The sequence below is a fragment of the Cupressus sempervirens genome, chromosome 3 (genome assembly GCF_028749045.1).
Source record: "Cupressus sempervirens isolate cs-2001-9-10 chromosome 3, ASM2874904v1, whole genome shotgun sequence".
In the NCBI taxonomy this organism is placed as follows: domain Eukaryota; kingdom Viridiplantae; phylum Streptophyta; class Pinopsida; order Cupressales; family Cupressaceae; genus Cupressus; species Cupressus sempervirens.
Window position 1 is genome coordinate 495,287,474 of NC_143120.1, and position 27,400 is coordinate 495,314,873.

Sequence of the window (27,400 nt, forward strand, 5' to 3'; positions counted from 1 at the left end):
TCGCAGTGAGGGAAAAAGCATTGGAGCAAGGAATGTGGGACAAAACTTCGTTTTCGTCCTCTAGTCATTAACAAAGAAAGATTTTAAAAGCATAAAGTAACTTACTAAAGCACCTTTAATTTATTAAGTGACAACTTAAGATAAATTCCCCTTTGTGATTGGTAAGCATCTTGACAGGTGATGTCATTGATCTATCTGGATGTGGAGATAGATTAACCTAGCGCCTAAAGAACTAGCGTAGGGAAAGGGACATGACAGTAGAGTTTGAAGTTCCAAGAGAATTTGGAACCTTGATACTTGGCACAAAAGTACTTGAAACCCCTAAAAGTCTAAAAACTCAAGGAATACAATGAACTTACTAGACTGAAAACACACAAATAAATTCTTCTCACACCAAAATTCAAAATGAATAATTTCAACCACTCTTCTATATTATCAATTTCCAACTACACCAAACACATGGCCTTGGAAAAAATGACTCCTCGCACGGATTCAGAAAACCAAAGGAACTAGGAAGAGCACATGTTCCATTGTCCCTATACCGTTGGAAAGCTCAAAGGCCTAATTTCACCTAGGGAAAGGCCCATAGAATTGTGCATTGACCACAATACTACCAAATTCACTAAGAAAATTTTAATAATGATATAATGAATACCTTTTGGCTGAATTTAATAATGGGAACCTAATTCTAGACTTTGTAGACTATCAACAATGGGTGAATCAAATGCAACTAATGAGAGTAATGACACATAGGAATGAGACATTAAGGCGAGGTGCTAACAAGCCAAGTCACCTTTTAGCCATGAATTAGCTTGGGATGAAAAAATTTGACCACCTCAAAAAATGGGATGAATATTTGTTGAAGGGTCTCATCTCAATGGCATGTTCAAGGGCTCTCATAATGAAATGAGTGAACTTGATAAGGAAGAACTTTACAGACCTTTTCCTAGCACAATGTTATCTCATTTGGGGCACTATCAACTCCTTTGGTTGCTACTTGGTACTTGTTCAAGGATATTACTTTTTTTCTCTACTTAATAAAGAATCTCTAAATCACCATATTTAGTGTTTGACACTTTTATGTTACTCTTTATGGTTTTTCTAACAACAAGAGACTCTAACTAGGGAAAATATCATGAAGAGCAGCATCATGAGATTATATATTTGTTTGAGATGCTTCAAGGTTTGTGAAACCTAATCTCACCTATAGTTCAATTATTATCTCATTTTGTTTAGAAATTTCCCCATCTCTTTGTTTAGGGTTCATTTTCAAAACAATTTGAACCTTAAAACCTGCACCCAACAATATAATTCAATAACCCTCTTTCCACGCACAATCTCGACTTTGGCTTGGCTCCTTGCTTACTATCTAAAACAAGTGTAGGTTCCAATAACAATCAATATTTAGGTAGTTAATTTCTTTTAGAACATAGTAGGTTATTGCTTCATTCCAACTAATTGTGTACTATTTCAATGCCTCTTATAGTTTCTCAAGGGTGTAAGCTTGTATAATGTAGTGCATTCCCATTTTCGGAGTAAACTAATAGCAAGAAAGAAATGAGACTACTAAAAGTCCAATATATCTCTAGTTGAACCTTGATTGGAATTAAATTTATGATTACAATTTAAATCGAAAGTTCATTTATGTCAAGATAAGAATAAAAATCTATGAGATGATTGTTCACTTTGGAGCAATAAGTGCCCTCTATTATTTTGCATATTGTAAATTATGTTAGCAAATATTATTAACTTCCAAGAATTAGAGGATGCTAAACATTGGGAGAACAGTTGCATGATATTCCATTGTTCTCTTTCCAAGCGTCATATTGCCTGTACTTTTTAGTGCAAACAATCACTTTGTTGGCAAGGTGCTAATGCTAACCCAATATAACTTAACTTTAACTAATACAGAGATCATGACAACCATTGAACATCAACCCCAAAAGAAATAGCATTCACACTAGTGACTAGCCATATGGCTCAATGTTAGAAAAAACAACACATTTTTGCAATGGTCACATTGCTCCTAAAGATTATTATAACCCTCGCATGTCAATGGTCAGCACTCTGCAGGTCAAATAGCTTCAAAGTTTTATACATACTTCTAAATGTTTATGATTCCTTTGCAAAAGTATCTCTCTAATTGTGAAAAGATAAAGTATGGCCTCAACCAGCCTAGCTGAATCCACAAACTATTCTGAATTTTGAATAATAATGGATAATAATCATTCTCAAGTATGTTTACTTTTGACCTGCCGAATATCTATAGTCCTCCTGAGATTCCAGATCATGTAAACAATAGAGGAAAAGAATTACATGGCCTAGCTATTATCACTGTATTCATACTGATTATTTAAACATTATATCAGGATTGAATATTAATGAATATAAACTACAACATTAATAGCAATAAAAAAAAATGAAACTAGGCAGTTGAAACCTGTAGGCACGGTAAAGCCAGATCAAGATAAGCAGCATAGAAAAATAACTACAAGAGCTAGAATGCTTTCCAAAGGCCTTGATTGAAGAGGATATTTTACATCACTTCTGAAAGGAGAATATTATTGCTAACTGTGCCCAGATGCCCTCCAGTTAGTATGAACTGTTCGTGATCATAATGTGTTATGGGTTTTGAAAAGGATCAACCTTTGTCAAAGTAAAATTTCTTCTTGATTTCACCAACAAATGAAGTATTTACAAAGTTGACATTCCTGGCAAAAGATAACCTTGGGCTATCTAGACATGGTATACAAGAAATTCTCGAGCTTCGACTTCATGAAAGCTAACTGCAGAAAATTCAATTTCAATTTGATTACTTCTAAAATTTGCAAATGATTATGGTTATGCATCATTAGCATGCAATTGACCAAAATAATATAGTTTTGTGAAGGCCACATAAATATAATCATGTTTTAATTAATGAAGTGTACTAAGTACCAATTCATGTGAATGATGAAGGCCATATCTGCAGACACAACAAAAAAGTTTTTACATTACACTCAAGATTTATAATAAGAGCCAGCAGATGATCAAAGAACAGACAATTCTATCATTGTCCATCACCATTCACATTATATTGTCTACTTATTTCCAAAGCTAAAAATGTGATGCATCATTTGTGAATAGATATGCCAAATGCACCAAAAGAGTTGCATTTTGTTTACTATATTCAGTAATGTGGATGAAACACAAGTAACTTACATGACATATTTGGCATCCTACTGAAGAAAACTACACTCCATATCTTTTCAAGACCTTGCTCAATGTAGGCATGACATTGTAAGCTTGATAAGATCTCCTCAACTCTATTATTGAGCCTACCTGAAACATTTATAACACTCAAATAATTGCAAGTAAATTGATTTTTCCACAACTTAAGAAACAAAACAACTACATAAGGTGGAAGTTACACTTATATACCTAGTTTCAAACATCTCAGAAAACTCATTATTCATATAGATGTTGACAATAAAAATAAAAAAGATACTTCCTGTAGTTACTATACAGCAAACATGTTCTTGGAATTGGGAATTCAGCTGAGAAAGGTTCTTATTGCTAAACTTTATGGTTGCTTAGAATTTCCCCAATTTTAGAAAATAAGTAGAAACATCCTATATTAGGATACAATATTCAGCTTTACCAAAATTAGGATACCAAATCTATCCTTCCCAAATTTAGGCACAAATGTCTACTCAACTTTTGGAAATTAGAGTTATTTTATTTCTAATTTTTGGTTTTTATTTTGAGTGCAGCAGCAATTAACCTTTTCATTTTTGACAAGATTCTAAGTGATGGAAAACATGGCAAGGCTCAAACTTTAATCAGCAATTCCGTTCTCTTTTATTCATTTTATTTTTGTACTTGAAAACTATGTGCATGTTATAGCACTCATTTTCCAAATTTGTTTTCGTGTTTTTGCTTCTTTTTTGTTAGTTAACTCGGGAGCTGTTAGCCAGGCCAAGCTAGAGAAGCTGCTTCTGCAGGACCTCTTACATTCTTGGGTATTATTACCCCACAGCATTAACACAAGAAATCCAAACTACAAGCTCAGCAGCCTGGAATGGCACAAGGCCTGCAAGCTGAACAGCCCAGCAGCAGTTTGAGCCTTGGTAGATTTATCAACATGCCATGTTTATAACCATGACCACAACCTTAATGACTCAAAATGCAGGTCTGATATAAATTTAAGCTAGAAATTTGTTTCAAACCCTAGAATGCAAACTATGTATACCAGGTGTTGAATATTGCCATTATATCATATGTTATTGAGACCTTCTATGCTCAAGAATAGAATATGTTGCCTGTGAGAAATTTGCAGGAAATTTTATTTCAGTGATTGAACCTATGATTGATTTTAGGCTGTGACGTCCTAGTTGCTCAAATGCCAAAAGTATTGATTTGTACCCATGATAGGCTGCTGACCTGATTTGTTTTTAGCCAGCTTGTTCAGTTTCAATATGTTTTTAGAAGCTACAAACATGATCATATTTTTTTCTGGAGAATCTGACTGACTAGATGGTTTTACAAATTTTATGCTATGAAAGTGCCAATTGCAAATGTTGTTTGAAGAAATTTATCTTTTGGTCTATGTGGAAACCATGTTGACACCTCAAATGATGTTCAATTAATTGAACATAACAAGAAGATGACCAAGCAAAAACATGTAATCCTTGATTATATGATCTTATAATTCCTCACATTGCTGAAAAGAAATGAGCAAAAGAGATGCTTGATGTCTTGACTACTCTTTATCAGAGTCTGAACATATCTAATAAGATGCTAAGAACAACTCAACACCACATGCATGAATGACAGGAACACCGCAGCCATCTCCTTGATGAAGATCACTGAACTTCGTGACTAGCTTGCAGAAATTGTGGTTAAGGTGGACGATGAAAAGTTGGTACTCACAACATTAAATCAATCTTATTTGTCCTATGACCCATTTGTTTAGGGCATCTGTGCTTACAAGAAGCTTCCACTCCTGACATCATTTATATTTGTGGATTAACAAAGAATTTACTTCAATTTCAACCCTGATGGATTTGACATGTGCAGTTGAATTTGATGACCAAGTTATGATAAAATAACACGGCCAAGATCCTAGTCAAGAATTGGCTAGAAATGCATTTGAAGATTTCACAGACTAACTTTTGAGCCAATCATGTAGGTAAGCTTGATACATGATAGTGACAAATTGTGTCAGCTTTCACAGAAAAGGTTTGACCTCTTGCACAATGGAGCTCTACCTGTTTTGAAGGATATGATATTTGGATTATTTTGCTTCAAGGTAGAAAAGATTGACATATGCAAGGGATGTGCACTTGTTAAGCACAAATCAAAAGAAATGCTAGATCTAACCATTCAGGTATTTACAGACCTATCTAAGAAGCATCGCTGGCAAGATATATTTCAGATAGCAATTGATACACTCTGATATTAATTTTATTCATTGTATTTTTTGTATACTTTCAGATGTTTGTAGGGCAGGTCATTGCGCTGAATGCTGCAAGCTTGATTGAAGTTTAAGATATATCAATAATTTCAAATCCTAGAGAGCAAAATCTGCATACCACTTGGTAATTATAAAATTTGCAAATGATGTGCTATACTCTAACATGTATGGACCGAGTTATGTATTTAACTGTATAATGGAAAATGAAATAAGGGACCATTTTAGTGTAATTATGCATGTGTACTAATGGCTTCTAGCCACCACTGCTTTACAAACTGCTGAAAAAGTAGGCACCACAGAAGTTAGCTTTCTTTTAATGGAATTCATTCTGCACTGAGTATCTAATCGCAAACTGCTTGTCCCTTATTAAATCCAAGATTTATTTGCTGGGGCATTTGTTAAAGTGCAATCACCACATCCTCCAAGACTATTTTTCTTTTCTTTAACAAACATTTCAATGTACTTGGGTCCTTAAATATTGAGAGATCCCACGTCATTAGACATATTCTTGTTCCAAGAGCTACCATGCTGTCATTGCATCCCCTGACTTCATCTTATATTTAATCAAGCTTTAACGGGGGGAATTCCAATCTACGAAGGGTGATCATTAGTAAGATTCTTAGAGACTAACATCCAACCCTTCTTGTATACATAGAAAACATTCGGATTCAGACTGACAACTATGCATAAGCCTAGGCTTGTGTGACATGACAACTTTGAAATAGGAATTAATAGTAAATAATAGCTAAACAATAGATTTTTGAATAAAAGAGATGTTAAAATAAAAGAAAGAATAAAGAATAATTATAATCTGTTCCTAATATAATAATATTATTAAAAAAATAATATATAAAGATAATTTTGTATGAATTTAAAATATAAATATAGATAATTAACTAGGAGATGGCTCCTCAACTATCAACTAGGGATGAAGCATGGCGACGGATTGAGGGCAAGAATCATCAGACAATTCGCTCTGCAACATTCAAAGCGAACACTAGATGGTGGGATTGGAATAGGAGAGATAGATGGCAAAGTGCGGTGATAGAGGTGTGTGGATCCAAGGCTATCGGTGGCCTTTCTCCCAATGGAATCAAACACCATTTCAAGCATGGGCACACTTTGTGAAACTATGAACCGTTAGTTAGAATGCGCTGGGAGGAGATCAAGGATCAAAGAGGAACGGAAGGGGTTGGGAGAAGTTTTGGGGTGCAGATTAGCTCTTGAGTGAAGCTAACCAAGTGTGTAAAGCTTTTAACTAAAAAGAGATTTGTTGATTTCTAGGATCGCTGCAAATGTAATAACAATTGCCATTGTATTGATTGTGTTCCAAATGCAAATGAAGGCTTATAAATAGAGAGGAGGAGACATGTCTCTACGGTTAATCATCACTAGTTAACATATTAACAATATATGTATATATATATATGTATGTATGTATGTATGTATGTATGTATTATATACAATAATATATATTATTTAACATGGATAAGTGAATATAGGAAATGATGATTTACCAAAAACAATAATGTATATCAGATTGAATCAATCCGACCAAAGCTACAATTTTAACACCCACTCTTAGCTAGGGAGGATTTGTAGAACACACTATGCTCTCAAGTATATGAAGAGAAATCACCTCAGTATGATATTCAATTCACTATGAGGCTAAATTTCTTACCTTCCATAACACACAATTGAAACAATTTCCATAACTTTAATATAAGCTTAAACACCACCTTAAGTGTGGTCTATAATAGTAACTATGTCATGGTGTCCGGCAAGATCTGGCCCAAAGAACCATTACAAGTTGGTTATTGATGGGGACACAACCCAAGAACAGAATGGACACAACAGAAAAGGGAAATTATATTAATTGAGAAAATAAGCTAGTACAAATAGTACAGAGAAAATAAACTTCAGAACATGCCCTAAGGGCTTACAATAGCATAAATCTGGGGAATATTTCTCCTTTTAGCACCTCCTCTCAAACTCCACTCCGAACTGCCTTTTACAATGCCAGAAATCTCCTTAAATAGACCCCAGAGGGTTAAGGACTAGGAGTACATTCTAGAAAGTGCTAGTAGGCATCCACCGACGAAATAGAAGGTTCCGGAAGCTGCGTTAGAAGTCGGTGCAAATTTAGAAGAATCCAGAAACGGTAACCGAACTTCCGGGAGGCATAACTTTTGAACCGTAGCTCCGATTGACGAACCGTTTACATTTTCGGAAAGCTCTCGAAGCGCTCTATAGCACTATGGACAAGCTACACTCGTCCCCCATTTTTCGACCCTTTTTGAGGTCATTTAATGCCCCAAACCTGACTTTGAAGCATTCTTAGGAGGTCTCCAAAACCCGAAAAAATGCAATAACTTTAAAACCGTGGGGCCTATTGACCTGATTCTTTTTCTGGAATGCTCTAAATCATGATTACATTCATTTGGCCAATTCACACCTTCTAGTTTACTAAAATGATGGCCCAAATACATGCTCCTATTTTTTCGGGATTTTCAAACGCACTGATAGTTGAACTATGAGAGTTGGAACCTTTATTTGAGCCAAATGGGTATCCAAAAATGTAAAGACATAAAACAGAAACTAAGTCTAAGTACATTTTTTTGGGTGACACAGGATTGCCCTTATACCTCTGGATGCTCCTGCATCAGACACACAGGGTATATTGAAAAGTGACCCTGTCACTTTATGGATGGTAGAGGAAATCCCAAATGGGAAACCTCAGCTGCTGAAATCCAAATTGAGTCCTCGATTAGCCGTCCTTTCCATTTGACCAAATACTCTTCATGCTGCCTGTTTCTGGTACTCCTACCCACACGATGATCTAGAATGTCTTCTATCTCCTCCTTCTTAGAAGCAGGAATTGGACATGGCTCTAAAACCAGCTCCTCATCTGCACCATCATCATGATACTCTGTTAAATCTGCAATGTTGAAAATGGGAGAAATGTGAATGCCATCTGGCAGCTCCACCTCATATGCATTTCCTAAGTCATGTTTCTTCAAAACTTTGCAGGGGCCAAATTTCTTCATTTTCAGCTTGTTGTAAGTACCAACTGGAAATCTTTCTTTTCGTAAGTGCACCATCACTAGATCCCCTACTTGGAATTCCTTATGTCTTCTCCTTTGATCAGCCCTAGCTTTATACTCTTGATTCATCTTGATAATGTGTGCTTGAACCTCCTCATGTAGACGCTTGATGTGTTCAGCAAATTGCTCAGCTTCAGCACTTGTCCTTTCCCCTTGTTCTATCTTCCTCAATTCTGGTGCAGTCCTTGGGCTATTCCCATATACAATTTGAAATGGTGATTTTCCAGTACTCCTATTTACAGAGTTATTATAAGCAAACTCTGCCTGTGGTAGAATCAAATCCCATCCCTTGGGCTTATCTCCAACTAAACATCTCAGCAAATTGCCCAGACTTCTATTTACCACTTCTGTTTGGCCATCAGTCTGTGGGTGATGCGTGGAACTGAATTTCAAGTCTGTTCTCAACTTCTTCCACAATGTCCTCCAGAAATACCCCACAAATTTAGTATCTCTGTCAGAAACTATACTCCTTGGAAGACCATGTAGTCTTACCACCTCTTTGAAAAACAAGTCTGCAATATGGACAGCATCATGAGTTTTGTGGCATGGAATGAAATGTGCCATTTTGGAGAACCTATCAACCACCACGAATACTGAGTCATTACCCCTTTGTGTCCTTGGCAATCCAAGAACAAAATCCATACTTATGTCCTCCCATGGCCTTGATGGAACAGGCAATGGCTGATATAGGCCAGTATTTTGACTAAACCCCTTGGCAACTTGACAAACCTGGCAACTCTGTACAAACTTCTTCACATCCTGTGTAATTTGAGGCCAAAAATAATGTTCTCTAAGAATGGCAATGGATTTATCCTGACCAAAATGTCCTGCCATCCCTCCACTGTGTTTCTCCTTAATCAGATTTTCCCTCATGGAACTCCTTGGAATGCACAATTGACTACCTTTGAACAACATGCCATCCTGAATCAAATGTCTAACCACTTGGTTCTATCTACAACAACAGGTTCTTTACAAGCTTTCCATGCTTCAGCAAAATCAGGATCCTCGGGGTACAAATTCTTGAGTTCATCAAACCCAACTACTTCAACCTACATTGTTGTAAGCAACAATTGTCTCCTACTTAGTGCATATGCAACCCTGTTAGATTTTCCATTTCTATGCTTCAACACAAATGTATAACTCTGCAAGAATTCTACCCACTTCATATGCCTCTGATTCAATTTACCTTGGCTATTTAGGTACTGTAATGCCTGATGATCAGTATACAAAACAAATTCCTTTGGCAATAAATAATGCCTCCATTTCTTTAAGGCATGAACTATTGCATAGAACTCTTGATCATAAACATAATACTTCTTCTTTGCATCATTCAATTTTTCACTAAAATATGCAATAGGCTTACCTTCTTGGCTTAATATGTAATGTCCCCTCTTTAGTTCGACATGGCATTGATCATGGATTTGCCTATTCCAGACTCTCGTAGGCAAATGGTGTGGAAAGAGAGTCAATTCTGCGGATCAGATAGTCATATCTTGCTCTTGAAGAAGTGTTAAGAGGTTATATTTTATCATTATGTGATATTGGGGCCCACATGTTATAATTTTAATTTGAGTTGCACTTTTTATTTTATAAAATTACTTTATTATAAAAAAGTGCATTATAATGAGAAATTATAAAGGATGTTTCTAGAAGTTCTAGCAACTTCTTAGAAAAGTGAATAAATAGAGGGCTGGGCCTCTCATTTGGACATGCTTGGATTGGAGAACTCTTCTACTTCTTCATTGTGAAGACATTTGTGGACTTTGGATCTGCAAATTATTCGATCTTTGGGAACGAATCACTCCCTTGGATTGGCGACTTTGAGGGTGTGAAATATCACCTGAATTGTTGCATAATTGGAGTTGGTGTTCAGCCATCTCATTGGAGCTTATTGAGAATTCGTTGTTAGGGTTTGTTTTTGGTTGGAATAAGGATTTCAGATTTGCCCTATCATTGGAGAAGCATTTGACAAGAGTTTGAAGACAGAATAAGTGCATTTTCAGAATTGGCAAAGTAGGGTTCGGAACCACATAATTGCTCATATCTCCTCAACCCCTTGGAGTTATTTTTTATGGTTTTACAGGGTTACTACCTAACCCTAGGCGCCCATTTTCCTTGCATTTGGGGGTCCCAAAACCCTAATATTATTTTATTTCAGCAGCCGTACAGGTACGGCCTGGTACGACCCTGCTAGTTTGGGCAGCAGCAGCAAATTAAGGATAGTTTGGGGGTGCGGTTGAAGGTCTTCATCAACGATCTGCAGCAAAACGTGGTGTTCTTCCATAGTTCTTCAAACCAGGTTCTTGCATTCTGAAATATATGTCAATTTTTGGGTAAATTTGCTGTCATACAGTCATTGTAATAATCAGTCCAGAATTGGTAATAAAATAATTTCAGAATTTATTGCATTGTAATTGAAATATAGTTCAATGGCTTTATATATATTGTAATTTTGTGATTATATTCTGAAAGTATCAAATCTGAAATTACCATATTCTGAATATTGTTACTGTTACACGCCAAGTGTTTGACAAAATTCCTAAGTTCAGTTTGAGGGTTTCTGTGGCCTTTATAGTGAGGGTCATTACAGTGGTATCAGAGCTATAAGTCCTGCCATCCTGTGGAGGTCTTATAGGGAATTTGGAACAGCTGGATAGGAGGGAAAGTGTTTGACGAAATGTCAAAACACTAAAATCAGAGCATGCGACAAAGGCCTTATAATTTCCGCAATACCAAAGCAAGACAAGATAGGTTTTCAGACTTGCAGAGTGAACAGTCTAGCTCATCTATCCAGGTGGACATAGAATCCAGTCATACAGACACAGGGGAGGTATTCTTTGATCAAGACTATGACTACAATATGGATAGAGGTGAGAATCTTGGTCCAGATCAGCGAGAGGAAAGATTTTTACAGTTATTAGACACTTTGGCATAGGGACAGCGATTAGCAGAACAGAGAGCACAGGAACAGAACCAGAGAATGGAGCTTATGATGCAGATGATGGCTCGACAAATGGGGTTGAACGCTAACATAGGTGGAGGAAATAACCAGAATGGTCACAATCAGAATGAGAATAATCAGGATGAGATACATAATGGAGGCGAACGAATTGGGAACAATTTCGGTCATGCCCCCCAGCAAGCTAGGACAGTGAGTTCGAGGCCTATGATTCCTACGTTCCTTCCTAGAGCTCCAGAGCAGCCGGTACCAGAACCCCAGATCACTGACATACAGGATCAGCTGAGGAGAGATTGGGAAGCAGGAGGACCAGATTTTACAGCTGCAATCACCTTTAGAGAGTATATGGATGTGCGGATGAAGCATATGCCCCGTGGACAAGACAGGACTCAGAACTATGAGCTACGAAAGAAAGTAGGAAAACTACAGTTACCATATTATGATGGCTCGGGGAAGTCTACAGCAAGAGCTTGGGTTCAAAAGCTTGACACATACTTTCAATTGAATCCTATGTCTGAGGAAGAAGCTATTAAGTATGCAGCAATTCACCTGGATGGGTTAGCACACGAATGGTGGCATCATGGTATGATCACTATGGGTCATGCACACATTACCTCATATGTGGAGTTTACGGAGAGACTGATTGAACGTTTTGATAAGAAAGATCCAGAACTCCATTTCAAGGAATTAGCCCAGCTTAAACAGTGGGGCTCATTGGAAACATACATTTCAGAGTTTCAGAAACTTGCAGTGTTAGTAACAGATGTATCTGAACGAAGGCTATTGGTTTTATTTATGGATGGGTTAGTTGATCCGTTGAGAGGGTGGATTAAAGCTCTCAACCCTCCCACTTTGCAGGAAGCCATTAAGAAAGCTCGTGACATGGATTCCTCTTCAGCTTCTAAAAATAAATTTCAGGCAAAGAGTTTCCCTGCAGGAAAAGATAAGGACAGGAAACCCTTTCATAGAGAGGCACAACTACCTAAGGAAGAAAGTAAGAGGCTGGACAAGGAGACACTTAATGACTTGCGTAGGAAGAAGCTATGCTTCTATTGCAAAGGCCCGTATGAGTACGGCCATGACTGTCCTATGAGGCCAAAAGGGAAGGCCAACCGGGCAATGTGGGCTTATTACGAAGGCTCAGATTCAGATGGTTCAGAACATCATGATGAGGATCCTGATGAAGCAGAGGGAGAGCAGGAGATAGACAGTGCAGGGCAAAGGCAGGAAATAGAGCTACATTTACAGGAAGCACGACTGTCTAGTATCCAGAGAGAGGGATCTTTCAGACTTCGAGGAGTCTTGGCTGGACAGAAGGTTATTACATTGTTGGACACAGGTGCACGCATAATTTCATTGATGCACGATTTGTAGAGAAGCGTGGACTCATTACTGAGGAGTTCGAAGGACTAAGAGTCAAGGTAGCTGATGGATACACTCTTCGTTGTGACAGGATGGTACGAGACTTACCTTTGCGCTTGAACAACTATGAGTTTAAGGCGGATTATCATGTGGTCAACATGGGTGACATGGACATAGTACTTGGGATGCAGTGGCTACATTCATTGAAGGTGGTTACCCTGAGATTAGAGGATATGGAGATACAATTCGAAATGAATGGTAGGATTCATGTGCTAAAGGCTATCCGTAATGGAGACATCAGGACTATCTCATTTAGGCGGCTGGAGAGATTAACTAGGCATAATGATATAGAGTGGGCAGCAGTTTGTACTTTGATACCTACACATGAGGAGCAACATAAGGCGGAATATCATCCTGATATTCAGAAGTTGAGGATTAAGTACAAAAAGGTATTCAGTGAGATTCCACCAGGCAGGCCACCGGACAGAGGTATTGAGCATATTATTGAACTGGAGGAAGGTGCTAAACCTATCATGATCACACCATATCGACATCCAAAGCGACTCAAGGATGAGATCGAAAGGACCATTGAGGAGTTGCTAGCTATGGGGCACATCCGACCTAGTAAGTCACCTTTTGCATCTTCTGTTGTTTTGGTAAAAAAGAAGGATGGAACGCTTCGGATGTGTATTGATTACAGGGCATTAAATAAGAGAACCATTAAGAACAGGTATCCTATTCCTCGCATTGATGAGTTGATAGATGAATTGCATGGGGCCTGTTATTTCACGAAAATTAATTTGAGATCAGGATATCACCAGATCAGAGTCCGTGAATAGGATATTGAGAAAACTGCTTTCAGATGTCATTGTGGGCACTTTGAGTTTGTAGTCATGCCTTTCGGTCTGACCAATGCACCTGCCACTTTCCAGTCCACTATGAACAGAGTTTTCCACCATCAGTTGAGGAAATTCGTGCTGGTGTTTTTTGATGACATTTTGATCTATAGCCGATCATAGCAGGAGCATCTAGAGCATTTGGAGACGGTGTTGAGCATTCTACAGAAGGAGTCCTTGTATGCAAAGGAGTCCAAATGTGACTTAGGGATGACCGAGCTGTTATATTTAGGACACATCATTAGTGCAGAGGGAGTGCGGATGGATCCTGAAAAGATTCGCGCTATTGTTGATTGGCCTCCACCAGAGAACCTTACACAGTTGAGGGGGTTCCTTGGTTTATGTGGTTTTTATCGCAGGTTTGTCAGTGGCTACTCACGACATGCAGCTCCCATGACAGATTTACTGAAAAAAGGGGAATTTGTGTGGACTCAGAAGGCACAGGACTGTTTTATGAGATTTAAGGAAATAATGACTACGTGCCCAGTTCTAACATTACCTGATTTCACGAAGCCATTTGAGCTTCAATGTGATGCATCTGGAGAGGGAGTAGGTGCTGTACTTATGCAGAATAAGCACCCCATAGCTTATGAGAGCAGGAAGCTCAGAGGCCCTGAGCGTTCATTCAGTATATATGATAAGGACATGTTGGCCATCATGCATGCTTTGGCCAAATTCAGACAATATCTTGTGGGTAGCAAGTTTTGTATTAAAACTGATCATAACAGTCTGAGGCATTTCTTGGGACAGCAGGACCTGAATGATCGCCAACAAAAGTGGGTAAGTAAGTTGCAGGCATATGATTTTGACATCTCATATGTCAAGGGAACTCAGAATGTTGTTGCAGATGCTCTATCTCGAAGGCCACACCTCACTCTTATGGTTCAGATATCAGAGGATTGGCGACACTTGATTATAGCAGAGTATGCCAGGGATACATGGGCCTCTGATATAGTAGAGGGAACAGTGATTGATACCAGATACACACTTGTGGATGATTTGATCATTTACAAGAACAGGATTTACCTGGTCCCAGGATCGAAGGTTAAGCAACTGATTATGAGAGCACTTCACGACTCACCGACAGCAGGCCATCCCGGGTACTTCAAGACTTACAAGTCAGTTCGAGAGCGGTTCACTTGGAAAGGGCTGAAAGCTGATGTTTTGCAGTATGTTCGAGAGTGTCTTGTTTGCCAGCAAAACAAACAAGAACACAGCTATCCGGCAGGGCTCCTACAACCACTTTCGATTCCCGACAGGAAGTGGGAATGCATCTCCATGGACTTTATCACAGGTTTGCCCAAGGTACAAGGACGAGATTGTATTTATGTGGTGGTAGATAGATTAACGAAATATGCTCATTTCTTTCCTATCACCACTACACATTCAGCAGCTCAGGTGGCAGAGGTTTTCTTTCGGGAGGTTTTCAAATTACATTGTGAGTGATAGGGATAGCCGTTTCATGAGTCACTTTTGGCAGGAGGTATTCCGGTTATGTGGCACGGAGCTTACACCCAACACTAGCTATCACCCACAAACCGATGGTCAGACAGAAATTGTGAACAAATGGGTGGAAGGGTATTTAAGGAATTATGTGGCAGCTCAGCAGCGAGCTTGGGTCAGATGGATATATCTCTGCGAGTATTGTTACAATACTACATATCATATGACTATACAGATGACACCCTTCATGGCACTTTACGGTTATGAAGCACCTAGTTTCTTGGATTTGTTGTTGAGCGACAGCCGGGTACCCAGTGCAGGTGAATTATTACAGGAGAGTAAGGATATAGTTGCTACCCTCAAAGACAATATTACAAGAGCTCAGAACCAGCAGAAGCAGTATGCAGACCAGAAGAGAACTGAGCGTAGTTTTGAGGTAGATGATATGGTTTACCTCATGTTGCAGCCATACAGGCAATCTACTCTTAAGAAGAGTGGGGCAGAGAAACTTAAGCCACGCTATTATGGACCATTCAGGATTATCAGGCGAGTTGGTGAAGTGGCTTATGAGTTGGAGCTTCCCGCAGACAGCAGAGTGCACAATGTGTTTCATGTGTCACGCCTCAAGAAGGCGTTGGGTCAGAATGTGGTGCCTTCTGCAGTATTACCTCCTTTAGACGATAAGGGAAAATTGATTTTAGTACCAGAATCCATCCTGGAGAGTAGAGAAAAGCAGCTTCGTAGAAGGGTGATCAGAGAATACTTGGTTAAGTGGAAAGATTTACCTGTTGAGGATGCTACTTGGGAGGGGGAGGCTATTTTGAAGCACCCGGCGTTGAGATTGCTTGAGGCCAAGCAATTTTAGGAAGGGTGGACTGTAATGTCCCCTCTTTAGTTTGACATGGCATTGATCATGGATTTGCCTATTCCAGACTCTCGTAGGCAAATGGTGTGGAAAGAGAGTCAATTTTGCGGATCAGATAGTCATATCTTGCTCTTGAAGAAGTGTTAAGAGGTTATATTTTATCATTATGTGATATTGGGGCCCACATGTTATAATTTTAATTTGAGTTGCACTTTTTATTTTATAAAATTACTTTATTATAAAAAAGTGCATTATAATGAGAAATTATAAAGGATGTTTCTAGAAGTTCTAGCAACTTCTTAGAAAAGTGAATAAATAGAGGGCTGGGCCTCTCATTTGGACATGCTTGGATTGGAGAACTCTTCTACTTCTTCATTGTGAAGACATTTGTGGACTTTGGATCTGCAAATTATTCGATCTTTGGGAACGAATCACTCCCTTGGATTGGCGACTTTGAGGGTGTGAAATATCACCTGAATTGTTGCATAATTGGAGTTGGTATTCAGCCATCTCATTGGAGCTTATTGAGAATTCGTTGTTAGGGTTTGTTTTTGGTTGGAATAAGGATTTCAAATTTGCCCTATCATTGGAAAAGCATTTGACAAGAGTTTGAAGACAGAATAAGTGCATTTTCAGAATTGGCAAAGCAGGGTTCAGAACCACATAATTGCTCATATCTCCTCAACCTCTTGGAGTTATTTTTTATGGTTTTACAGGGTTACTACCTAACCCTAGGCGCCCATTTTCCTTGCATTTGGGGGTCCCAAAACCCTAATATTATTTTATTTCAGCAGCCGTACAGGTACGGCCTGGTACGGCCCTGCTAGTTTGGGCAGCAACAGCAAATTAAGGACAGTTTGGGGGTGCGGTTGGAGGTCTTCATCAACGATCTGCAGCAAAACGTGGTGTTCTTCCATAGTTCTTCAAACCAGGTTCTTGCATTCTGAAATATATGTCAATTTTTGGGTAAATTTGCTGTCATACAGTCATTGTAATAATCAGTCCAGAATTGGTAATAAAATAATTTCAGAATTTATTGCATTGTAATTGAAATATAGTTCAATGGCTTTATATATATTGTAATTTTGTGATTATATTCTGAAAGTATCAAATCTAAAATTACCATATTCTGAATATTGTTACTGTTACATGCCAAGTGTTTGACAAAATTCCTAAGTTCAGTTTGAGGGTTTCTGTGGCCTTTATAGTGAGGGTCATTACATAATACAGCCCCAATAGCGCTACCACTAGCATCACAATCCACCTGGAATACTTTTCTAAAATCTGGAAGTGCCAACATAGGCTGTTCAGTCACCTTCTTCTTCAGCAATTCAAAACTTCTCGCAGCTGCTGCAGTCCATTTGAACTCTTTTCTATCCCCTCTTATTGTATCAGTTAGGGGTGCACATATGCCACTGAAATTCTTAATAAACTTCCTGTAAAAACTAACCAGACCATGAAATGATCTTACCTCAGTTGCAGACCTCGGAGTAGGCCATTCCAAGATGGCTTTTACCTTCTCTGGATCCATTTTGAGACCTTCAGGTGATATAACAAACCCCAAATAGACTAATTCCCTTTTTGCAAAGACACACTTCTTGAGATTAATTAACAGTTTCTCTTCCCTTAGCCTTTCAAGGACACTACGAATATGCAGTAAATGTTCTTCCAAAGTCTTGCTGAAAATTAAAATATCATCCAAATAGACAATAACAAATTTTTCCAAGAACTTCTTAAGTACCTCATTCATGAGCCGCATGAAGGTGCTTGGGGCATTCGTCAATCCAAAGGGCATGACTAACCACTCATAAAGACCCTCCTTGGTCTTGAAGGCTGTTTTCCACTCATCTCCTTCTCGAATCCGTATTTGATGATAGCCACTCTTCAGATCTATCTTTGTGAAGCACTGAGCTCCACTCAAGCAGTCCATAAGATCATCCATCCTTGGTAAAGGAAACCGGTACTTGATGGTTATCCTATTTATAGCTCGAGAATCTGTACACATCCTCCACTCTCCATCCTTCTTTGGTGCAAGTACTGCAGGTACTGCACATGGACTCAGGCTCTCTCAAATCAAGCCCTTCCTCAGCAACTCCTGAACTTGTCTATTTAGCTCCTCTGTTTTAGTAGGAGTCATCCTGTGAGAAGCCTTGTTAGGCAAACTAGCTCCTGGAATCAGATCTATATGATGACTGATTTGCCTTACTGGTGGCAATCCATCTAGAACATTATCAGAAATAATATCTCCAAATTCCCCTAGTAAATCTGAAACTTCAAATGGTATTTCACTACTACCTTCTTTATCTTTCCTAGGAATCAAAGCATAGCACATATGCTGATGTTTCATGCCATCTAAAAACTTCCTGCCATCAACAAGACAAATCCTAGCACTGCTACATACCTTTTCACCTTCCTTTTTCATGGGCTTCAATTTGTGGCGAACTCCATCCTTTGTCAGAGAGTATGTGTTTGCATGTCCATCATGTATTGCATGTCTATCAAATTGCCATGGTCTACCCAACAATAGATGGCAAACATCCATCGAAATAACATCACAGAGAACTTCATCATGGTAACTCCCAATTTTGAATTTTACTAAACATTGTTCACTTACCAGGACCTTATGATCATCTTTTACCCAAGAAATCCGATAGGGTTGGGGATGTTTCTCCCTCTTGAGCTTTAGCTTAGAGACCATCTCTTCTGATACCAGGTTATCAGTGCTACCACCATCAATGATCACGTCACAACATTTATCCTCACACTTGCATCTGGTACGAAACAAACTCCTTCGTTGTCCTGGTTCATTCTCACCACTTAGTAGGACTCTTTCATTTACCAAGGTCTCTCCTCTTTCTGCATCCTCTTAATGTGATGATTTTTCATCCTCATCCACATGAGCAACCCTAGCTTGGCCCTCAACTCTCCTATCTGTCCTTTCTTGTCGTTGAGGGCATTCAAAGGCACGATGACCTTCTTCATTGCAATGGAAACAGGTACCACGGAAGCCTCCTCTTCCTTGTCCACGTCCTCTACCTCTTCCTCTTTGATTTCCAAAGTCTTGATCATGGGAGCGGTTGAAACCCTCATTCCTCTAGTTTCTGCTAGTACCCACATCTTCATTTTTCTTTTGGGTTTCATTGCGGCCTCCAGATGATCTACCACTTCCCCTTCCTCCTTGACCGCGCCCTCTTTGTCTTCCTTCAAACCTTTTATTCAGCTTCTCTTCAACTCATAGGGCAAACTGGTATGCCTCTTCAACGCTGGTCATTCTTACCAGACTTAATTCCTCCTGGATGCTAGGTCGCAACCCACTGATATAACGAGCAACCTTCTCCTTATTTGCTTCTGCATGCCCCGCTCTAATCAAGAGTCGGTAAAACTCCTCTGTATATTCTTGGACTGATCTTCCTGCTTGCTTTAACCCATGCATCTTCTTAAACAGATCAAGCTCGTAGTCCACAAGAATGAACTGCTTCTTCAATTTTTCCACCATGCGATCCCATCTTGTGATCTTCTCCTTTCCTCTTCTAAGTCTTTCCAGTTGAATCTCTTGCCACCAGATTTTGGCATGGCCTTTCAGTTTGGCCTTTGCAAACTTAACCCTATCTGGGTCCCTTATATCCTCATACTCAAAGTATTCTTCCAGTTCATTGATCCAATCGATCAACTCGTCTGGTTTCAGATTTCCTGAAAATATACCCACTTCAATTGTAGGTCTTTTCCCAAACTTAGTAATGGCCCTAAAAAGCCTTTCCTCTACAGAATTCAGAACTTCCCCGTCAACTTCCTCTTCTGGTCCCATTACTTCCTCTTCATTGTCATCCTCACTATTGTCACCTGCGGCAACATTTGCTCCTCTACGAAGCTCCTCTTGCAATGCTTGTACCTGCCTCTGGAGGGCTCTAACCTCCTCAGGATCAATAGCTCTGGACCTTCCGCCACGCTCTCTTCATGGAGGAATCTTCTAACTCGAACCCACAACCACACAGTCCTGGTGCAAACTGCCTCACAGTCGGCGCTCTGTCTACACACGCAGGAAAACCCGCTCTGTCTACACACTCAGGAAAACCCGCTCTGATACCACTTGATGGGGACACAACCCAAGAACAGAATGGACACAACAGAAAAGGGAAATTATATTAATTGAGAAAATAAGCTAGTACAAATAGTACAGAGAAAATAAACTTCAGAACATGCCCTAAGGGCTTACAATAGCATAAATCTGGAGAATATTTCTCCTTTTAGCACCTCCTCTCAAACTCCGCTCCGAACTGCCTTTTACAATGCCAGAAATCTCCTTAAATAGACCCCGGAGGGTTAAGGACTAGGAGTACATTCTAGAAAGTGCTAGTAGGCATCCATTGACGAAATAGAAGGTTCCGGAAGCTGCGTTAGAAGTCGGTGCAAATCTAGAAGAATCCAGAAACGGTAACCGAACTTCCGGGAGGCATAACTTTTGAACCGTAGCTCCGATTGACGAACCGTTTACATTTTCGGAAAGCTCTCGAAGCGCTCTATAGCCCTATGGACCAGCTTCGCTCGTCCCCCATTTTTCGACCCTTTTCGAGGTCATTTAATGCCCCAAACCTGACTTTGAAGCATTCTTAGGAGGTCTCCAAAACTCGAAAAACTGCAATAACTTTCAAACCGTGGGGCCTATTGACCTGATTCTTTTTCTGGAATGCTCTAAATTATGATTACATTCATTTGGCCAATTCACACCTTCTAGTTTACCGAAATGATGGCCCAAATACATGCTCGTATTTTTTTGGGATTTTCAAACGCACTGATAGTTGAACTATGAGAGTTGGAACCTTTATTTGAGCCAAATGGGTATCCAAAAATGTAAAAACATGAAACAGAAACTAAGTCTAAGTACATTTTTTTGGGTGACACAGGATTGCCCTTATACCTCTGGATGCTCCTGCATCAGTTATCATGATGTCCGGCGAAATCCGGCCCAAAGAACCATGACGAGTTGGTTGTTATCACAGCGTCTGACAAAATCCGGCCCAAAGAACCATGATGAGTTGGTTATCATGGTGTCCGGCAAAATCCAGCCCAAAAAACCATGATAACACTTGCTCCTAGACATTGAGCACATTTAGGTGCTACAAGTTAATGTAGCGTGTCTAGGAGATTGGTCAAACTATTGATAAGGTCGTCACCTTATAATAGTAACCTTACACACATGAAAGATCGTCATCTTTCATTACGTATCATAAGTGAAATAGTAACCACCATGAACCAAGTTAGAGGGTGGTGTAAAGGCTTTCACCTCAAGTCTCTCTCAAAGAAGAATTTATTATAAGGAATTTCACTTAGAACTTCTCCTCATAGAGAAGATATCATTCACAAAGGATTGCACCTCAAAAAATTCTCCCTCTGAACAATGATCTTGGCAGGTCCAGTAACCACTCCCTTAGAGGCTCTCTTCCTCCAAGGATTCTTGTCAGACTCACTCTGAATCTGATATTGATTTTCTGATTTTCTAGTGATAAGTCATCACTTCCTCATGATATACATAGGAGTAGGCCCATTAAAATCATGCAGTCACACACATTTATTTCTAGACTCCCTTTGAGTATCAATCTTTTAAGCTCCTATGTTGCCTTAGAAGAAGTGTTAGACTCCCTCTTAATGTAGAAGGATCTCATAATCTCAATCATCAAGGATGTTTGCTTCAAAAGCCTCACTTTATCCATCTTGATCAATAGGGTCTTTGGAGCTACTGTCATTAGATTGAGCCTGCACAATATTTGGTAGCATGTGTAAAGTACCAACCTTCTTTTCTTGTAAGAACATCCTCAACCAAAGGAAAATATCAAGGCAAATAACCCTTATAGTATGTATAGAATTACAAATAAGAAAGAGACTACAATGAATAGATAAATAGAATAGATAAGAACACTTATTTGTACATGAAGATTCAAAAATTGTCTTCTTAGATTATTTGAGAATGGAACATCTCCTCTCTAAAGAAGGTTCAAGTGGGAATGGAACATTGACTATTATTCCGCTAACGATGTAAAATTCTCACACATTCTTATATTGTTGAACAATTTTGTATCAACCTTCTTTCTACTTAATAGATCTCAAAATCTTAGTCTATTTCATCAATGTCTCATATGATAATCGATATTTTGAAAGATAATCATTATTGCTCGGAAAATTGACAAATTTAGTTTATTATATCACTGATGCATGTCGTGCTTTTATGTGCAATAAGACCTTGAGGTACTACCATCACTTTCATTGCGCTTTTGTGACCTACAACTTCTCCAAGTAACACACCTTCAAATTCCTTATATGATTCTCTCCAACATATTCTTTCATCACCAACTTCGCATGGGTAGCTCCTTCCATCTCCAATTCTTGGAAACTATAGGTAACTCCATTATATTAATGTTTTCATACTTAACAAAATATCGTCATCCCTAAATCCAACATTGTCAAACTCGTTACAATATTTTCAATAAAACTAATCCTCATTCATTAAATGTAGATTGCCTCTTATTGTTTCTTGAAATTCACAACCTTTGTAATTATGAAATCACAGTCTCCTTATTTACTTTCATAATTGATGTTCCTTTCATATTAACATTCCACTTAAATTACTTCTAATTGGGACTGCCAATAATCTATTTGACTAATCCATGTGATCAATAAAGACTTGATCCATCATTGCTATTATTCCTCATATCATTATCTCCTTGGTGTGAGTATGTAATGTTCCCTCTATACAATTACTTTCATTCTATCTGATTTCCCAATTTCAAGGGCATCCTTGTAGTTTCCTTGTAGAATATTTCTCACTTTTCGTTTTGATATGTAGTAGGGTTTGCCTTGGTTTCAAGGAGATCGTATATGTTTTACTCTTTGGAATACATGTTTCCACTATTTGCTCCCTCTTTCAGGGTTGCCTCTAATGAAATGTTAGGCTCCCTCTGAATCTCAATCTCCTTTTTGCACTAAAATTCTCAGAGGTAAAGATCAAGGCACATAGTTCTTATAATATGTATTGAAATTAGAAATAAGAATAATTTTACATAACAATATATATATATAACTTTTGGCTTTATTTTCTTTAACCCTTGGTTGTAAGCACTATAGGCAAGAAGCCCCGCTATTTCACCAAGGGTCAAAGTCAACAACTCTCAATTAAGAACCTTAGTAGACAGTGACCCTGCGAAGGCTTGAAAACATAACAATATTATTATAATAAAATACAAATAAATATATTTTGAATATATATATATATATATATATTCAATCTTCTATATATATTTTACTCTATTTTCAACATATTATTTCCTTACTAATTTCACCTAAAATGATCACAAAAATAAATTGAAATAATGTTGGACATAACAAAAATACTTCTCTCTCCTTTGCATCAAATCACAAACTATCTCAATATGCCTCAAACCATAGAAATCCGAATATTATCCTTATATAAAATATTGTGAATCATATTCTTATATAATAATATATAAAATATTGAGAAAAAGGTATCCATCATACTATACCTCATAGCCTTACATCCTTGTGAGGACCTGCGCTTGCCCACTCTCCTTTAAACCCGATGTATCAAAACACGTCACTTGTTCATACCTTTGACTAGGGAAGATATTTTGGTACACCATTTATATTGTTTTGCCTGATATTATTCTTTACATGTTTAGTTCTTATTATTGATGGGTTCTTACTAGTCCGCTACTTATACTCCTTTGTCGGTTGTTTTCCCCTTAGACTTGTAATTCATCTCTATCGTACTTGTTACGTGCCTAGGAGAAGGGTTTGTCTTACACAGTGGATCTTGCTTGTATTCTACTTGTGCCATGAGTCAGTGATTGTATTTGGTCACTGCTTATGTCTAACTTATATACCCATGTTTGCCACTTTGCATTTCTTTCGCGCTCGATCTGATTATATACGCTCTTTGATACACGATATACTTATCTCACATTCTAATTGGTTTGTGTGTTGTCGTATTATTTCATCCCTCATACCAACTCGGTTGCCACTTGTATAATATTTGTTTTTATAAAACACAATAGAATGGTATATCATTTACGCTTAATGGCCATTATTTCCATATCTTGATGGGTCACTCAATCAGGATGTCTCCCTTTGAATATGTTATGTACCTTTTTTGACCATCTCCTTTATATGTGGCATAGGCATCCAAACCTCCCTTTGGAACACATAACAACAGGTTGAATCACAAGTTGCTCCCAAAGTTGAATGTTACTTGTCTTATTTGGCATTGGTACAACCCTTTTATCCCTTATAAGATTTGTCTAACTAAAGGATCATCTTGACCAATAATGTTTTTATGGCTCAAATGACTTGTTAAGGGTTCACCAAGTGTCCATATAGATTCTTTATTTTTTAATATATTGTTATCTGCTAATATCATTTCTCTTTGAATATTACTGGAACCCTTTGCTTCTTTTTTCGCATCCGGATGTGATGATATCTCATGATGAGGCTTGACAGAGTTTAGACATTCCTTATTATATAAATACTTTTTGTGCGTCTTATATCATCCTTGGCTGGTGTGTATTTCATCTTTTAGAACATAAGCACAACTTAGATATAAGGAGGGTTGAATCATTATTATTTCCCTTCTTAAAATCTTCATGGCAAAACGGTTAGATTTTTCTGAACATAAGACGACTTCATCTAGAATTTGACAAACCTTTGAGGATCTTTCATGATCATGCTGATAAATGCATAGGAATCAGCGCTGAAAGAATATGGATCTAAATTGATTATCATTTCATACCCCTTTGTTTCCCTGCCCATTCGATGCCTTTCAATAGAATGGAATTTTTTGTCATTTTAAAACAAGTTGTTTCCTTACATTTGCAGTTTGGCTTTGATACCATGTTGATTTCTAGGATTGTTGCAAATGTACTAACAATCACCATTATATTGATCGTGTTCCAAATGCAAATGAAGGCTTATAAATAGAGAGGAGACATGTCTCTACAGTTAATCATCACTAGTTAACATATTAATATATTAGTAATATAAATAACCATATATATAATATATTATTATATAATATGTATTATATCCAATAATATATATTATTTAACATGGATAAGTATATATAGGAAATGATGATTTACCAATAACAATAATGTATATTAGATCGAATCAATCCGATTGAAGCTACAACTTTAACAAGATTAAACACAAATTTTGGCAGCCAAAATTGAAAGAGCCGATATTACAGATAAACAAGCGACAAAGGAAAATATTCATGTGGTTAGAGAGTCCTCTATTTTGATCAACAATAGGCACTGGGAAGAATCTCTACCCAAACGAGAGGAAAAAGCCCTAATCATGGAATGGAAGGGAGTGTGGCCCTCCATCATGAAGATGATAGCTTGATGTGATTGCATTAGGGGAAAGAGGTTGTGTTAAAAACTCAATCGAATGGATTCTATATGGTAATATGTTCTTTAAAAGAGGATAATGAATGGATTGTAAATGGATGACCATATTTGATTAATGGCAAAGGGGTTAACCTTAGGAACTGGACACCAAATTTCAATCCAATGGTGGAAAAGGTCAAACATGTGCCAATTTGGATTCGTTTGCATAACCTTCCATACGAATATTAGGATGAGGAAGCTTTAAAAAGGATGGGTGACAATCTCAATTCCTTCATCTCCGTAGAGGAAATAGTGGAACCAAGGGATTTTTCTATATATCCAAGAATTTTGGTGAAGGTGCAAGAATGTCACATGATCCCAAAATTTATGGTTTTAGGGTCTTGAAAAAAGGGGAATCATGACAACCTCTGATGATGGAGAAGCTGGACTTAGATTTGTCTTTGGAACCTTTAAGGGCCAAGAAAGGGAAAGTAAAACATTTCGAGATCAACAAATTGCTTGATAAGATTATAGATGTAACTGAGGCTCCAGAGAGAGACCTGTTGAAGAATATCGTTATAGATGACGTTGGGTTTGGAAATCAATGGGATCTCCCCCCTTTAGGAGGCTTGGAATAGGAAAAGGAACAGATAGCAGCTATAAATAGGTCTTTAATGAATGAGTGGGGTGGTTATCGGTGAGAATTTGTATCTGACACTTAAGTGCAAGTGGTTGAGGAGACTCCAACATCTTCAAAAATACGCACCTACAAGAGGTTATGTAGGAAGCTGAAGCAAGCCAACAAGCTAAGGTGTTGGGCCTTGAACAAATACCAAACTTAGATCAAGACATTGCTCAAAATTATTGCAAGTAGAGGGAAACGGTAAGCTTAACAAATCCAATCATCCTCGATTCCTTTCAAATTGAGAATGTCAATCTCTCTTCAAGATCACTAGATAGTAGATGTTGTAAGCCTGTAAATGAGGTAGATTGTCAGGTTCAAAATGTAATGGTTTCGGAAGTGCAAATGAGAATGAGGAGCTAATGAATCCCCATTCAAAGATATCAAAATCTTCCTTATTCAGAACTTGGATAATGTTGTTGAAGGTGTTAGAGACAGTGGGGGTAATATCATTGACTCGAAATTAGACCTTGAGTCTGTAGAGGATGTGGACCAAGATGTTTTGAGGTTCTATGATCAGCGTGATATTCTGAGAAATAGATCAATTAATTAGTCCACCTCTATGATTTCTAAATCACAGGTTGGAGAGAAGAAGAAAAGGGGTGCTCGAACCACTAGGATGAAGCTAGTTATGGTTGGTTGTGCAACAAAGCAGAAAAAACTGTTGAGATTGGGAAAGAGATATACCATTTCTTGGCAACAATGAAGGTCCTTTCCTGGAATGTCAAGGGCTGCGATGCCCCTAACTAGCTCATTTTGATCAAGCAGAGTCAAATGTGCTTTTTTTGCAGAAAACAAAGATCAAACAAGAAGATGCGGAGTGGCTCAAAAGAAGGTTGCCTAAGTGGGAAGGCTTTTATGTTGGGGCAAAAGGTGCTTCGGGGGGGCTGTGAGTTTTTTGGAATAACAAATTGGTTGAGGTAAGATGCCTAATGTATGGAATCAATGGGCAATCGATTGAATAAAGGTCATTGTAGTTATTAGATGATTTTTATGCTCTAAATGTGTATGGACCAAATAGCCCTGCTCTAAAGAGAAGGTTGTGGGAGGATTTGTCTTTGATCCTTTAAGGACACTTAGACAAGAAAGGTGGGAAAGGCTGGTTGGGACAGGGCCAAAGAGATTTTTCAGATTTTGCAGCTTGGTGGTCTTGCTCATGTTGAACTCAAGAATGGAGATTTCACTTGGACAAACCATAGAAAAAGCTTCTTAAACATAGCTGAGAAAATGGACCGTTTTATG

The 27,400-nt window shown here is 38.2% G+C and overlaps 1 protein-coding gene across 1 annotated transcript in view; it reads right to left on the bottom strand.

The window, feature by feature from the left end:
- Positions 1 to 2,180: 2,180 nt before the first annotated feature.
- The window catches only part of SCY2 (SecY protein transport family protein), a 220,143-nt gene continuing 194,923 nt past the window's right edge, over positions 2,181 to 27,400 (bottom strand). The window contains exons 13-15 of the mRNA XM_089820529.1: positions 3,202 to 3,321; positions 2,938 to 2,965; positions 2,181 to 2,786 (exon numbers count right to left, since the gene is read on the bottom strand). Coding sequence (XP_089676655.1) covers positions 3,232 to 3,321 — 90 coding nt within the window. The 3' untranslated portion in view covers positions 2,181 to 2,786; positions 2,938 to 2,965; positions 3,202 to 3,231. The remainder of the gene's footprint in view (positions 2,787 to 2,937; positions 2,966 to 3,201; positions 3,322 to 27,400) is intronic.